This window comes from Scyliorhinus canicula, chromosome 2 (genome assembly GCF_902713615.1).
Source record: "Scyliorhinus canicula chromosome 2, sScyCan1.1, whole genome shotgun sequence".
Taxonomy (NCBI): Eukaryota; Metazoa; Chordata; class Chondrichthyes; order Carcharhiniformes; family Scyliorhinidae; genus Scyliorhinus; species Scyliorhinus canicula.
The window spans coordinates 127,827,682-127,842,829 of NC_052147.1; the positions used below are offsets into that span (position 1 = coordinate 127,827,682).

Consider the following 15,148-nt stretch of genomic DNA (forward strand, 5'->3'; position numbering starts at 1 on the left):
GCCACTTTGGAGTGTCCCTGAACAATGGGAAACCCCAGAATGCAGGGGCTCACCCCCATGGCGTACACACAGTTGGTGGCCATGTTGGGTGGCCCCTGGACAAAGGGAAACCCGGGGCGCAGAGGACCAGCCTCATGGTGAGAACGGTGACCACAGCCATTTTGGATGACCCCCTAACAAAGGGAAATCCCGGAGTGCAAGAGTGCATCCACAAGGTAAGTATGGTTGAACCTGCAAAATGGGGGGGGGGGGGGAAGATAGATACCCCCCACCAGGATAGTCACCTGGAATGTTAGGGACTTAACGGCCCATTGAAAGGATCCAGTGTCTTCATCCACCTGAAAAGTATGAAAACCAAGATAGTCTTCCCCCTAGAGATTCACCTGAGGGAGAAGGACCGACTGTGGCTAAGGAAGGGCTGGGTGGGACAGACCTACCATTCCTGCTATGGGATGAGAGCTGGAGGGTAGCAATTTTGATAAGCCAGAGGATGGTGTTCACAGCAACAAAGGTGGTTTTGGACCAAGGGGGATGGTACGTCATGGCCGGTGGTACCGTCCTGGTGTACGCGCCCAACTGGGACGACACAAATTTATAAAAAAGCCATGGCGGAAATCCCCAACATAGATATGGTTATTGAAAGCACAATGACCAGTCTTATTGTGCGAAGCAGGTGCTTCGGTGAGAGAGACTTTGAAGAATTTGCCCTGACTCAGAAGAAAAGGCAGACATTGAAAGTGCAGGGAAAGCTTTGGAGGACCAATATGTAGTGATGCCAAATGCCACATTTCAAAGGCATGTTTTCCATCAGATGCGACAGAAAGAGGGAGTTCAAGTAGCCTATAACAGACTGGATGGTGGGTGGGGTTATTTTAAATAACACTAATTTCTGCTCTCATCACCAATTCAGAAACAAAAAGCACCGACTGATCGGGGGGGGGGGGGGGCTTTCACTCTGTACAAACCCACTGACGGACAGATCAAACCCCAGAATGGGGAAAACAGCAGGTATGGTTAGGGAGCTGTGAACGTTTATGGAGCAGATGGTGGCAGTGGACACATGGCGGTTCATGCACCACGGGAAAAGTGAATTATACAGCATTGTTTTTCAACCTGCTGGCTCCGTTAAGTAATACTACATTGGCCTTTAAGTCTGGACTCTAGAATGCAGATGAGACAACATTTCTTTTTTGTGCGGTCGCTGCACTGTAAATCTTTACTTTCTCTGTCCCTGCTTCATTGTATGAGTGCAAAGGGGACAATATTGCGACCCCGCCTAAAAGTGTTGAGTATGTGCAAATAAACTAACCCTTTGAGTTCATCCTATCTTGAATTTGCTGTGGGTTATTAACAGAAATCGTATCACACCAAAATTGAGGCGTTGGTAATTATACCACCACTTATAAAGGAAGAATCACATCAAAAGACCTTTTTGTTTATGGATTGAAATGAAAAATGAAAATCGCTTGTCACGAGTAGGCTTCAATGAAGTTACTGTGAAAAGCCCCTAGTCGCCACATTCCGGCGCCTGTCCGGGGAGGCTGGTACGGGAATTGAACCGTGCTGCTGGCCTGCTTTAAAAGCCAGCGATTTAGCCGAGTGAGCTAAACCAGCTCATTGGTGATGAGAGCAGAAATTAGTGTTATTTAAAATAACCGCACCTAACCCCCAGTGTGTAATAGGCTACTTGGACCCCCTCTTTCTGTCGCATCTGATGGAAAACATGCCTTTGAAATGTGGCATTTGCATCACTACATATTGGTCCTCCAAAGTTTTCCCTGCATTTTCAATGTCTGCCTTTTCGCCTGTGTCAGAGCAAATTCTTCAAAGTCTCTCTCACCAAAGCACCTGCTTCGCACAATAATCCCGGTCATTGTGCCTTCAATAACCATTGCCCAGTAAAAACAGACTGCTGCTGTCAGCATAGGATTCAAACTCCCCCAGCCACACTTTCCATTTTGTCCTGATGTACTGGCATCAACTGTCAAATCAAATAGCTCAGTTCCCTGGACTGCAGACATATCAGCTCCAGCAAATACCATGACAAAATCCTAAATATCTCTGCATTGACTCTCACCACCAATGTCGCATCTCAATCTGAAAAATCAACACTCAAAAATCTCAGATTTAGCTGCAAATGTCATGTCATTTAATCCACAATGTTGGCTATAACCTCCGATCAGATGCTATCTGACCTTGGTTGACATTCATCAGTGAGACAAAACCTGGAGTATTGTGTGCAGTTTTGGTCTTGTTACCCAAGAAAGGACATACTTGATATAGAGGGAGTGCAACAAAAGTTCGCCAAAGTGATTCCTGGGATGGCAGGATTGCCATATGAGCAGAGATTGGGTTGACTAGGCCTGTATTCATGTGGAGTTTAGAAGAAATTTTAAAAAAAAATTTAGAGTGTCCAATTATTTTTTCCAATTAAGGGGCAATTTAGCATGGCCCATCTACCTAGCCTGCACATCTTTTTGGGTTGTGGGGGTGAAACCCACGCAAACACGGGGAGAATGTGCAAACTCCACACAGACAGTGACCCAGGGCCGGGATTTGAACCCGGGTCCTCAGCGCCGTAGGCAGCAATGCTAACCACTGTGCCACCGTGCCACCCAGAGTTTATAAGAATGAGAGGGTACCTCATTGAAACATGTACAATTCTGACAGGGCTGGACAGACTGGCTGCAGTGATGACGTTCCCTTTGGCTGGGGGGGGGGGGGGGGGCACTGGGGATGCCAAGAATAAAGGGGTCACAGTCTCAGGATACAGGGTCGGCCATTTAGAACTGAGATAAGGAGAAACTTTTCACCCAGAATGTGGTAAACCTGTGGAACCACAGAAGGCTGCAGAGGGCAAGTCGCTAAATATATTTAAGGAGGAAATAGATAGATTTCAACACTCTAAAAGTGTCAAGGGGTACAGGAGGAGCGATAGAGTATGGCAAAGCGATAGGGGATCAGCCATGAGAAGCAGTTGCGAGGGGCTGAATGACCTACTCTTGATCCTATTTTCTATGTTCCTATACAACATGCAACACAGTACAACTCAAGTATCCAAATGCATTTGTGTATCACTGTGGCAAATATTTATGATTCCAAACGTATTAAGTGACTTTTTACTTACCTGTTTGACATGATGCAGTAGTGGGGATTTTATTAATTGCCTGGACTCTCCTTAAACTGACTGATGTCCTCGCTTTTACAACATTGTTCGTCGCATTGGCACCATCCTCCACCCAAAACCAGATTCTGCGACCTGCACAAGAGCAGGCTGGCTTTGCAGCTGGATTTTCTGCGTACAATTCCTTGTTAATGTTGTTGGCTTACTTGTATAAAATAAGCCTGGGTCTGTGTGCTAATTGTGCTGTGACTTGGCTTTTTCACAGTCTCTGGGCAGTTGCAGAGCTCACTGTAACTCACTTTCTTCTCCAACTCCAGGGTAACCAGGACGCTGGCGCATGCGCGCGATGGAGCCTGGTGGTGTCGTCATCGGGCGCATGCGTACTCTTCAGAGCAAACGGAGCGTCACCTCGGTAACGGGGAGTTGCAGGCTCGAGCCTGACATTTAACTGTCCTTGGAAATGGTCCAAATATCTGCCAGGAAAATATCCGCTCACTGTTTAATGCTGTTATTGTGACTGTGCTTTTCTGGCAAACCTTGGAGTTTCCTTGAAATTATCGTCTGCCATCGGTAGCTCCTTCAGTGCCAAATGTTTGATAAAGGTCCAGTGAACCAACTTGGCACGTTTGACCATGTTAAAGGCATTCTATAAATACTAGTTGAGGTTGTTGTAAAGATGGGACAAATGAGGGGGTCAAATATAAAACGGCCAATTTTGCTGATATAACGCTCCGTGAGAAAGTGCAAAGAGGACAGAAGGAGCTGCACCTCGTTGCCAGCATGTGGGCGTGAATTCCAGGCCAGGAATCTCAGCCCGAGATTCCCAGAGGCTGCCGATTAAATAACCGTCTCGGGGGACATAAGAACTAGGAGCAGGAGTTGGCCATCTGGCCCCTTGAGCTTGCTCCCCATTCAATGAGATCATGGCTGATCTTTTGTGGACTCAGCTCCACTTACCAGCCCGAACACCATAACGCTTAATCCCTTTATTCTTCAAAAAACTATCTATCTTTATCTTAAAAACATTTAATGAAGGAGCCTCAACTGCTTCACTGGGCAAGGAATTCCATAGATTCACAACCCTTTGGGTGAAGAAGTTCCTCCTAAACTCAGTCCTAAATCTACTTCCCCTTATTTTGAGGCTATGCCCCCTAGTTCTGCTTTCACCCACCAGTGGAAACAACCTGCCCTCATCTATCCTATCTATTCCCTTCATAATTTCATATGTTTCTATAATATCCCCCCTCATCCTTCTAAATTCCAACGAGTACAGTCCCAGTCTACTCAACCTCTCCTCGTAATCCAACCCCTTTAGCTCTGGGATTAACCTAGTGAATCTCCTCTGCACATCCTCCAGCGCCAGTACATCCTTTCTCAGGTAAGGAGACCAAAACTGAACACAATACTCCAGGTGTGGCCTCACTAACACCTTATACAATTGCAGCATAACCTCCCTAGTCTTAATCCCTCTAGCAATGAAGGACAAAATTCCATTCGCTTTCTTAATCACCTGTTGCACCTGTAAACCAACTTTTTGCAACTCATGCACGAGCACACCCAGGTCTCTCTGCACAGCAGCATGTTTTAATATTTTATCATTTAAATAATAATCCCTTTTGCTGTTATTCCTACCAAAATGGATAACCTCACATTTGTCAACATTGTATTCCATCTGCCAGACCCTAGCCCATTCACTTAACCTATCCAAATCCCTCTTCAGACTTCCGGTATCCTCCGCACTTTTTGCTTCACCACTCATCTTAGTGTCGTCTGCAAACTTGGACACATTGCCCTTGGTCCCCAACTCCAAATCATCTGTGTAAATTGTGAACAATTGTGGGCCCAACACTAATCCCTGAGGGACACCACTAACTACTGATTGCCAACCAGAGAAACACCCATTAATTCCCACTCTTTGCTTTCTATTAATTAACCAATCCTCTATCCATGCTACTACTTTACCCTTAATGCCATGCATCTTTATCTTATGCAGCAACCTTTTGTGTGGCACCATGTCAAAGGCTTTCTGGAAATCCAGATATACCACATCCATTGGCTCCCCATTATCTACCGCTCTGGTAATGTTCTCAAAAAATTCCACTAAATTAGTTAGGCATGACCTGCCCTTTAGGAACCCATGCTGCGTCTGCCCAATGGGACAATTTCTATCCAGATGCCTCGCTATTTCTTCCTTGATGATAGATTCCAGCATCTTCCCTACTACCGAAGTTAAGCTCACTGGCCTATAATTACCCGCTTACTGCCTACCTCCTTTTTTAAACAGTGGTGTCATGTTTGCTCATTTCCAATCCGCCGGGACCACCCCAGAGTCTAGTGCATTTTGGTAAATTATCACTAGTGCATTTGCAATTTCCCTAGCCATCTCTTTTACCACTCTGGAATGCATTCCATCAGGGCCAGGAGACTTGTCTACCTTTAGCACCATTAGCTTGCCCATCACTATCTCCTTTGTGATAACAATCATCTCAAGGTCCTCACCTGTCATAGCCTCATTTCTATCAGTCACTGGCATATTATTTGTGTCTTCCACTGTGAATACCGACCCAAAAAATCTGGTCAGTTCCTCAGCCATTTCCTCATCTCCCATTATTAAATCTCCCTTCTCATCCTCTAAAGGACCAATATTTACCTTAGCCACTCTTTTTTGTTTTATATATTTGTAGAAACTTTTACGATCTGTTTTTATATTCTGAGCAAGTTTACTCTCATAATCTATCTTACTCTTCTTTATAGCTTTTTTAGTAGCTTTCTGTTGTCCCTTAAAGATTTCCCAGTCCTCTAGTCTCCCACTAATGTTTGCCACTTTGTATGCTTTTTCCTTCAATTTGATACTCTCCCTTCTTTCCTTAGATATCCACGGTCGATTTTCCCTCTTTCTACCGTCCTTCCTTTTTGTTGGTATGAACCTTTGCTGAGCAGTGTGAAAAATCGCTTGGAAGGTTCTCCACTGTTCCTAAACTGTTTCACCATAAAGTATTTGCTCCCAGTCTACCTTAGCTAGTTCTTCTCTCATCCCATTGTAATCTCCTTTGTTTAAGCACAAAACACTAGTGTTTGATTTTACCTTCTCACCCTCGATCTGTATTTTAAATTCCACCATATTGTGATCGCTCCTTCCGAGAGGATCCCTAACTATCAGATCATTAATCAACCCTGTCTCATTACACAGGACAAGATCTAGGACCGCTTGTTCCCTCGTAGGTTCCATTACATACTGTTCTAGGAAACTATCGCGGATACATTCTATAAACTCCTCCTCAAGGCTGCCTTGACCGACCTGGTTAAACCAATCTACATGTAGATTAAAATCCCCCATGATAACTGCTGTACCATTTCTACATGCATCAGTTATTTCTTTGTTTATTGCCTGCCGCATATAATGTTACTATTTGGTGGCCTATAGACTACTCCTATCAGTGACTTTTTCACCTTACTATTCCTGATTTCCGCCCAAATGGATTCAACCTTATCCTCCATAGCACCGATGTCATCCCTTACTATTGCCCGGATGTCATCCTTAAATAATAGAGCTACACCACCTCCCTTACCATCCACTCTGTCCTTCCGTATAGTTTGATACCCTTGGATATTTAACTCCCAGTCATGACCATCCTTTAACCATGTTTCAGTAATGGCCACTAAATCATAGTCATTCACAATGATTTGCGCCATCAACTCATTTACCTTATTCCGAATACTACAAGCATTCAGGTAAAGTACACTAATGTTGGCTTTTATACCTCTGTTTTGAATCTTAACACCTCGATCAGTATCCTCTCCTAAGTTATATTTCCTCTTAACTTTTCTCCTAATTTTCCTTGTCGTCGAACCCATATCTTCATGTAACCACCTGCTGTGTCACTTACCATTTATGTTTTTACTTCCCATTTTATTCCTTTTAGTATTACTGGGCCTATTCACTGAGCTTCCCTCAGTCACTGTACCTTGTACTGTCGCCCTTTGTGATTTTTGACTATGGCTCCTCTGCCTTACACTTTCCCCCTTACTGCCTTTTGTTTCTGTCCCTGTTTTACTACCTTCCAACTTCTTGCATCGGTTCCCCTCCCCCTGCCACATTAGTTTTAACCTTCTCCAACAGCTCTAGCAAACACCCCCCCAGGACATCGGTTCCAACCCTACCCAGGTGCAGACTGTCCGGTTTGTACTGGTCCCACCTTCCCAGAACCGGTTCCAATGCCCCAGGAATTTAAATCCCTCCCTCTTGCACCATCTCTCGAGCCACGCATTCATCCTATCTATCCTGACATTCCTACTCTGACTAGCTCGTGGCACAGGTAGCAATCCTGAGATTACTACCTTTGAGGTCCTACTTTTTAGTTTAACTCCTAACTCCCTGAATTCAGCTTGTAGGACCTCGTCCCGTTTTTTCCCCATATCGTTGGTGCCTATGTGCACCACGACAGCTGGCTGTTCACCCTCTCCACCACCCCCCCCCCCCACCCCCAGAATGTCCTGCAGCTGCTCCGAGACATCCTTGACCCTTGCACCAGGGAGGCAACATACCATCCTGGAGTCTCGATTGCATCCGCAGAACCGCCTGTCTTTTCCCCTTACGATTGAGTCCGCTATCACTGTAGCCCTGCCATTCTTCTTCCTGCCCTGCTGCGCAGCAGAGCCAGCCACGGTGCCATGAACCTTGCTGCTGCTGCCTTCCCCTGGTGTGTAATCTCCCTCAACAGTATCCAAAGCGGTATATCTGTTTTGCAGGGAGATGACCGCAGGGGACACCTGCACTGCCTTCCTACTCTTGTTCTGTCTTTTGGCCATCCATTTTCTATCTCTCTTAGTAACTTTCACCTGCGGTGTGACCAACTCGCTATACGTGCTATCAACAATGTCCTCAGCATCACGGATGCTCCAAAGAGAGTCCATCCGCATCTCCAGAGAAGATGGGAGAGGTGCCTGATTGAGGTGTACAACGGCAGTTGGTTCCTAATTTAAGGCTGGGAGAGGGAGGGAAAGTCCAGTCAGCGGGCCCATGGAGATGGTGTGGGTTCCCTTGCTGGTGTGAGCTCTTTGCCAGCGTGGGCAATGCCTGGCAATCAGCAAGAGAGGCATTCTTTCCATGGAGGAAGGGAAGTGGCTGCCTTTGAAACCGACTGATCCCAGAATAATATCGTGCAGAAGAGACCCCTCAGCTCATAAAGCATGAAAAATATCTGACCTACCTACCTAATCCCATTTTCCAGCATTTGGCCCATAGCCTTGAATGTTATAGAACATAGAACAGTACAGCACAGAACAGGCCCTTCGGCCCTCAATGTTGTGCCGAGCAATGATCACCCTACTCAAACCCACGTATCCACCCTATACCCGTAACCCAACAACCCCCCCCTTAACCTTACTTTTTAGGACACTACGGGCAATTTAGCATGGCCAATCCACCTAACCCGCACATCTTTGGACTGTGGGAGGAAACCGGAGCACCCGGAGGAAACCCACGCACACACGGGGAGGACGTCCAGACTCCGCACAGACAGTGACCCAGCCGGGAATCGAACGTGGGACCCTGGAGCTGTGAAGCATTTATGCTAACCACCATGCCACCGTGCTGCCCCCCTATGACATGGCAAGTGCTCACCCAGGTACTTTTTAAAGGATGTGAGGCAAACTTCCTCTACCACCCTCCCAGGCAGTGCATTCCAGATGGTCACCTCTGGGTAAAAAAGATTTTCCTCAAATCCTCCCCCCTAAACCTCCTGTCCCTCACCTTAAATTTGAGTCCCCTCATAACTGACCCTTCAACTAAGGAGAACAGCTGCTCCTTATCCACCCTGCCCATGCCCCTCATAATGTTGTACACCTCAATCAGGCACCCCTCCCATCTTCTCTGCTCCAGCGAAAACAACCCAAACCTATCCAACCTCGCTTCATAACCTAAGTGCTCCATCCAAGGCAAAATCCTGGTGAATCGCCTCTGGCCCCCTCCAGTGTAACCACATCCTCCCTATAATGTGGTGACCAGAATTGCACTCAGTACCCCAGCTGTGGCCTCACCAAAGTTCTGTACAACTCCGTCATGACCTCCCTGCTTTTGAAATCTATGCCTTCATTGGTAAAGGCAAGTGTCCCATATGCCCTTTTCACCACCCTATTAACCTGCCCTTTTGCCTTCAGAAATCTACGGACACTCTCAGGTCCCTTTGTTCCTCAGAACTTCCCAGTGTCAGGCCATTCATTGAATACATCCTTGTGAAATTGCTCCTTGCAAAGTGTATTACATCACACTTTTCAGGGTTAAATTCCATCTGCCACTTTTCTGCCTATTTGATCATCCCATCTATATATTCCTGTAACCCAAGACACGCAACCTCACTGTTCACCATTACCATGTGAAGAACTGAGAAGAGTCATGTGGACTCACAGAATCCCTGCAGTGCAGAAGGAGGCCATTTGGCCCATCGAGTCTGCACTGACCCTCCAAAAAAGCACCCCACTTAGGCCCACTATCCCGCCCTATCCCGATAATCCCAGTTAACCGTCACATCTTTGAACGTGTAGACTCCACACAGTCACCCAAGGCCGGAATTGAACCTGGGGTCCCTAGCGCTGTGAGGCAGCAGTGATAACCACTGTGCCACCATGCCATCAAGAAATTTACTCTCTTTCCTTCTCCACCAATGCTGCCAGATCTGCTGAGTTTTCCAGCATTTTTTGTTATTATTTCAGATATCCAGCATCGGTACCATTTTACTTTAATTACCGAGCCATTGGTAATGGCTTCTGCCTAGGGATAGATCCCTTGAGGACTTACATGCTCCTATTTTATATGCAGGACATCACAGCAGACATTTCTTTGTGCCGTGTCCAAGGCTGAATTATCTTCAGCTGTGCCATCGAAGGCATAGCTTCCATCACAAGATCCAAAGTGAGGATGAAAGTTAATGAAGCAGCCCATGCGTCAGAAACTTGACAACGCCCAGATATGGCCTTATAATATTTGACTATCAGAAGGGCCAGGCAGTGGCCAACTCTAAAAGACAGAGGCTGGGATTTTGCACTCCCATTTGCAGCAGACGGGGGCGCAAAGTATCGCGAGGCGCAAATGCTTTTTACGGGATTTCCTGTTGCGATTGTCCCCGCCAATTCCTCCTATGCAACATCAGGAACCCCATTTGAATGCATCAGCGTATCATTATTGGGCCTCCTTGCAGCAATTAGCCCTCCCATGCTCAAATGTCTGCCTGCAGCAGCATGACATCACAACTGCCCCATTTACAACAGCTTTTTAAAAATGGGAACCAGGCAAACTCACCTCTGAGGGGAGCCGGAGATGTGCGTGCAGCTCACCTCAGGCCACCGGTGCCTACCTTGGGAGAGGGCACCGGCAAGCGTGAGGGGGAAGTGGCAAAGGGCCAAGAGATGATGGTTGGGCAGTGGTAAAGGACCAAGAGGTAAGTGGTGAAGCACTAGCGACTGGACGAGGCAAGGGCCCCAGCAAAGAGCTGAGAGTTGGGGGGAAACACCAGTGACTAGGCTGGAAGTGGCATGCGGGGGGGGGGGGGGGGGGGGGGGGGGGGGGGGAAGAGAACCCGCAACTGGGTGAGAGGCAAGGGGGTGCAGTGGTAGCTGGGCAAGAGGTGAGCGGCTTGCAGTGATGGCGAGTGGTGAGGGGGTGGAGTAGCAGAAGGGGTCAATAGGCAAGGCAGTATGGGCAGGGGGTGTGGTCGGGGAATGAGCCTGCTAAACTGTTCAGTCTTAAGGGGTGATCCAGCAGAGGGAGGTGATCCATTAAAGGGGGGGGGGGGTTGGGGCAATGAGCAGAGTGGTGATCCAGCATAAGCAGCAGTAGCAGAAAGGGCCAATACACTGGGCCAGAAAGTTGCAGGCTCAGGCTGCAGGGGCCATGGAGACAGGCAAAAGGAGAAACAGTCTTGTTGCCAGAAGGGGGGACGAGTTGGGCGCTCAAGGAAAGAATGGCAAATTTTAAACTGACCTGTTCTCTGGCTCCATTCTTCAGCTGCTGTGTCTCTTCTTGTACAGCACTGGGAAGGGAAGCCTGGGCTGGTGCGTTCTGAGTGGCTAATAATCACAGGCTAAATGATACAGTAAAGGAAGGGCAGGAGGTTGCCTGCAAATTCATGACTGACCATGTCAACTCTAATGAAGAGGCATGATAGCAACGAACATTCCTGTGCAGTTGAGATCATTCAGCCACTAGTAAATTAGTATTGCTTCAGTCTGACAGCTAAGCCAATTGTGCCCACTAACCCACCACTGAAGTGTGTGTATATCACTGATTACCACTCGGTAGTTAACTCTTAGCACTCTGAGCTTCCCATTCTGTGAGTGCCATGGTTTCCCTGCACCATTCTCTGAGACGGCCAGTACATACTCCTCCTCGACAGTGAGCAAGGGCACATAGGCTAAGCAGAGCACCCTGATCTATTATTATTGATTCCCCCCTCTTGACAGGGCCATTTGCAGGATTATTGAGTGAAATCAGGGACCAATGCCTGCGCATTACATGAGAGCTCAGGAGATAAGAGGGTTACCATAGCTGTGACCACTTGGTCAGAAAGAGTGAGGAAAGGATGGAGTGGGATCTTGTCCATTCTTTTTTAATATAAATTTAGTGTACCCAATTCATTTTTTCTAATTAAGGGGCAATTTAGCGTGGTCAATCCATCTACCCTGCACATCTTGTCCATTCTTGGAGCATCTGAGAGCAAGGTCCTTCAATCTGATTGGCAGAACAGTAGTCGGTATTTTTTTGAGACACTGCTTCTGAGGGTGAATGTGCAAAGCGGAGTCTTCACGTTCTCCCTGTGTCTGCATGGGTTTCCTCCAGGTGCACCGGTTTCCTCCCACAAGTCCTGAAAGACGTGGTTGTGATGTGAATTGGACGTTCTGAATTCTCCCTCAGTGTACCCGAACAAGTGCTGGAGTGTGGCGACTCGGGCTTTTTACAGTAACTTCATTGCAGTGTTAATGTAAGCCTACTTGTGACAATAATAAGATTAATATTATTAATGGATAAACCCTTGGAAGTAAAAGCTCACCATTAAGCCTCTCTTCTCTTGCAGTGAGTAACGTGAGAGGGAGAAGGAGCCCATGGAACCAGCTATCATTCTTCTTCCACATCAAGGAGAGAGAAGATGTCAAAGGAGGTGTCTGGCTCTCCTGATAAAGCAGAACCCTGAGGATGAAGGGATGGTAGGGACCGCCCCAATGCTACAGGAGTGACCCCAGAGGGTGGCTGCTCAAAGCCGCCTTCCATGGCCTAGGGTCTACATTAGCGGCTGACCTACATATCAATGACAACCAGTGTCTGTGAAGACTTTGTCTGCCCAGGGACATGGGTGGTTCACCTATGTCACATCCTGCAGGAGTTAGCATGACATGGATTTGCAGGGCATCCACTGCCCGTGGTTTCGAAAGACACAGCCACGCTCAACTTTTATGCTCCTTTCAGGGCTCCACGGTGACCTTTCCAGCAACTCGCATACCTCCACTCATAAATGAATTGGCTAAATTTTTAGATTTTTAAAATCAGTCATACTGATCAAATTGGTTTTGGCACTAGTGTCTAACTTTAATTGTAGCACTGTACCGTATAGTTCAAGTGACAGCAGCTATTTGTCCTCATCGACTGGATGTAAAATGGTGCATCAGTGTCCATTTTTTTAAGTGCTGGAGAATATTTTGATGTCTCCAAAAAAATATTTTTCTCTGTTATTACTACAACAAACAATGATGTTTCAGCCCTGGAGTCTGTACCTTCCACTGTGCTGACTGATCTGGGGTTGAGCTTAGAGTAACAATTGTGAACAAAGTGATTTTTCCCTTTGCATCTGGAACAAAACTTGACAAATGCTGAACACTGCCTTAATTTGTGCCTTTGACCACATCCTTTACACAGAAAGACTTTGTCCTGATCTTTAATATGTTTTTTGGTGTACAAGGAGCTGCAGCAGCCTTCCTGCTAGTTTTCAGAAGTTTTCCGCCTTTTTGGAAAAAGGGTGGCAACCAGAGTGTTTCTTCCAAGAAGACGGCACCATTACTGAGAAGCATTTTAGAATGCTGTGCCGCTAGTTCGTGAGCCTGACTAATCTTAACTGATTGTTCCAAAGACAGCTCCAATTCCCTCAGCTACCGTTCCCTCACCTTATTTTCATTCACACCAAATACAATTTGGTCATGAATCATGGAAGTTTCCAGCGCAGAAAATTTATAGGATTTAGCTTTTAACTTTAAATCAGTGATGGAATCATCTATGGACTCTCCTGTCTTCTGTAAACGTGATCTAAAGACATAGCGTTCATAAATTTCATTCTTTCTGGGGGTGCAATGTGCATCAAATCTTCAAATTACTTTGTTAAAATGTTTACTATCTTCATCGTTTGCAAATTTAAATGTATTAAACGCAGCGATTGCTTTGGGCCCTGCCGCTGTTAGAAGCATTGCTACCCAATGCAAATCTGATTGATCGCCTAAATGTACTGCAGTAAGAAACAGATTAAATTATTGTTGAAACACATGCTCGTTATTGTCCACATTACCACGAAATCTGAGACTGGTGCTTCAGTATCTCCATGCTGTTAATTCTTGCAGACTGCAAAATTTTCAAATCTCTGCGGACCTCGTGGCAGGCTTGTTTTTTCTCAGTGCTTCATACCATTCAGCACTGGCACCATGTAATGTTCTTGCCGGATGGCCTGATTTATAGTACAAGAATAGTTGTAGCTAAAGCTATTAATAATTTATTAATATTAACTGTGGGTAATATACAAAACAACAGATGAATAATAGTGTGATCATGCACAACCAACCTCTCACTCAGCTCCCTCAAGCCAACCTACCATCATCTGACTCTTTAACATTCACTTATATACTAGTGAGACTCCTATTGGTCAGTCAGTGAATTAGAACACAACCATGGTATCACAACACAGACATGGCAAATTCCCAGACGCATGTGGCCCAGTCATTGTGCTCCTTGACCGCAAGCATTGATACCCCAGTTGACACAAGAGCGGGCATCCAGGATTGGCAGAGCCCAGTGATGGCTGTGCCCCTGAAACACACTCTGGCTGGTACCCCATCTCAAGAAGTAGCCCGGGATCCTTTGAGCACGCTGAGGGTGGAGCGCCGCCAGTCCCTGGCACATCCGATGGATATTGGGCAGAACAGTGTGGCATTATGCCACCTATGACATCCGGAAAATAGCCGGGCACATCCAGGTCTGGCCGCTCCAGAGGACGACTGCCAAAGAGGACCCAGGTCACAGGGTGGAACTCGCAGCAGACTGGGCCCACTTCTGATGCATCGCCAAGGGGACCACCTAGAAGGAGCATTAGGGCACGTTACGTTAGAAAGTTAGACACCAGTTAAGTTGGCATGGGTGCAGAACATAGCATATTGTCAGGGGCTAGGGCACAGGTATTCATATTACTGCCACCAATAAACACCTGTTCACCGACTTCCTGACCTGCCATTGCCTTCTGCCTTGCTGCCATGGCCTATGCGTCCTGATTAGCTCGGTCTCGGTTGAAGTTGATGTAATTGTGAGTCCTTGTGAAAAGTGTTAATCACCTCAGTGATGCATTTATGAGCGGAGGCCTGCAAGATGCTGCAAAGGTCACCGGTGGAGTCCTGAAAAGAACCAGATGTGACTTTCAAAGCCACAGGCAATGAATGTCCTCCAATTTCACGATACCCTCCAAGTCCAAGTGGCACCAACTCCTGCAGAAGGTGGCACAGGTGAGCCACTGTGTCCCTGGACAGGGTAAAGTCGTCACTGACACTGGTTGTCGCTCACATCAAGGAACGCTAGGCACTGTTTGTAGACCCTGGAACATACAAGGCGGTTCCAACCTACCATTCTTTGGGTCTGCTCTGCGGCAGTGGAGCAGTCTCTGCCATGTCTTCCTCCTCAGGGTCTGCTCTTGCCTCTGGCGAGCCCAATGCCTCTGTTGACATCTTTTCTCCTCTTGATGTGCGAGAAGAATGATATCCAGTTCCACAGGCTCCATCTGTCTC

General features: G+C 46.8%; 1 protein-coding gene across 3 annotated transcripts in view; it reads right to left on the bottom strand.

Annotated features, from left to right (window-relative positions):
• Positions 1-3,447, bottom strand: part of iqca1 (IQ motif containing with AAA domain 1) — a 200,030-nt gene extending 196,583 nt beyond the window's left edge. For all 3 annotated transcript variants that reach the window (XM_038786291.1, XM_038786292.1, XM_038786290.1), the window contains exon 1: positions 3,128-3,447. In XM_038786291.1, the coding sequence (XP_038642219.1) occupies positions 3,128-3,138 (11 nt within the window). In that variant the 5' untranslated portion in view covers positions 3,139-3,447. The remainder of the gene's footprint in view (positions 1-3,127) is intronic.
• Between the last annotated feature and the right edge of the window lie 11,701 nt (positions 3,448-15,148).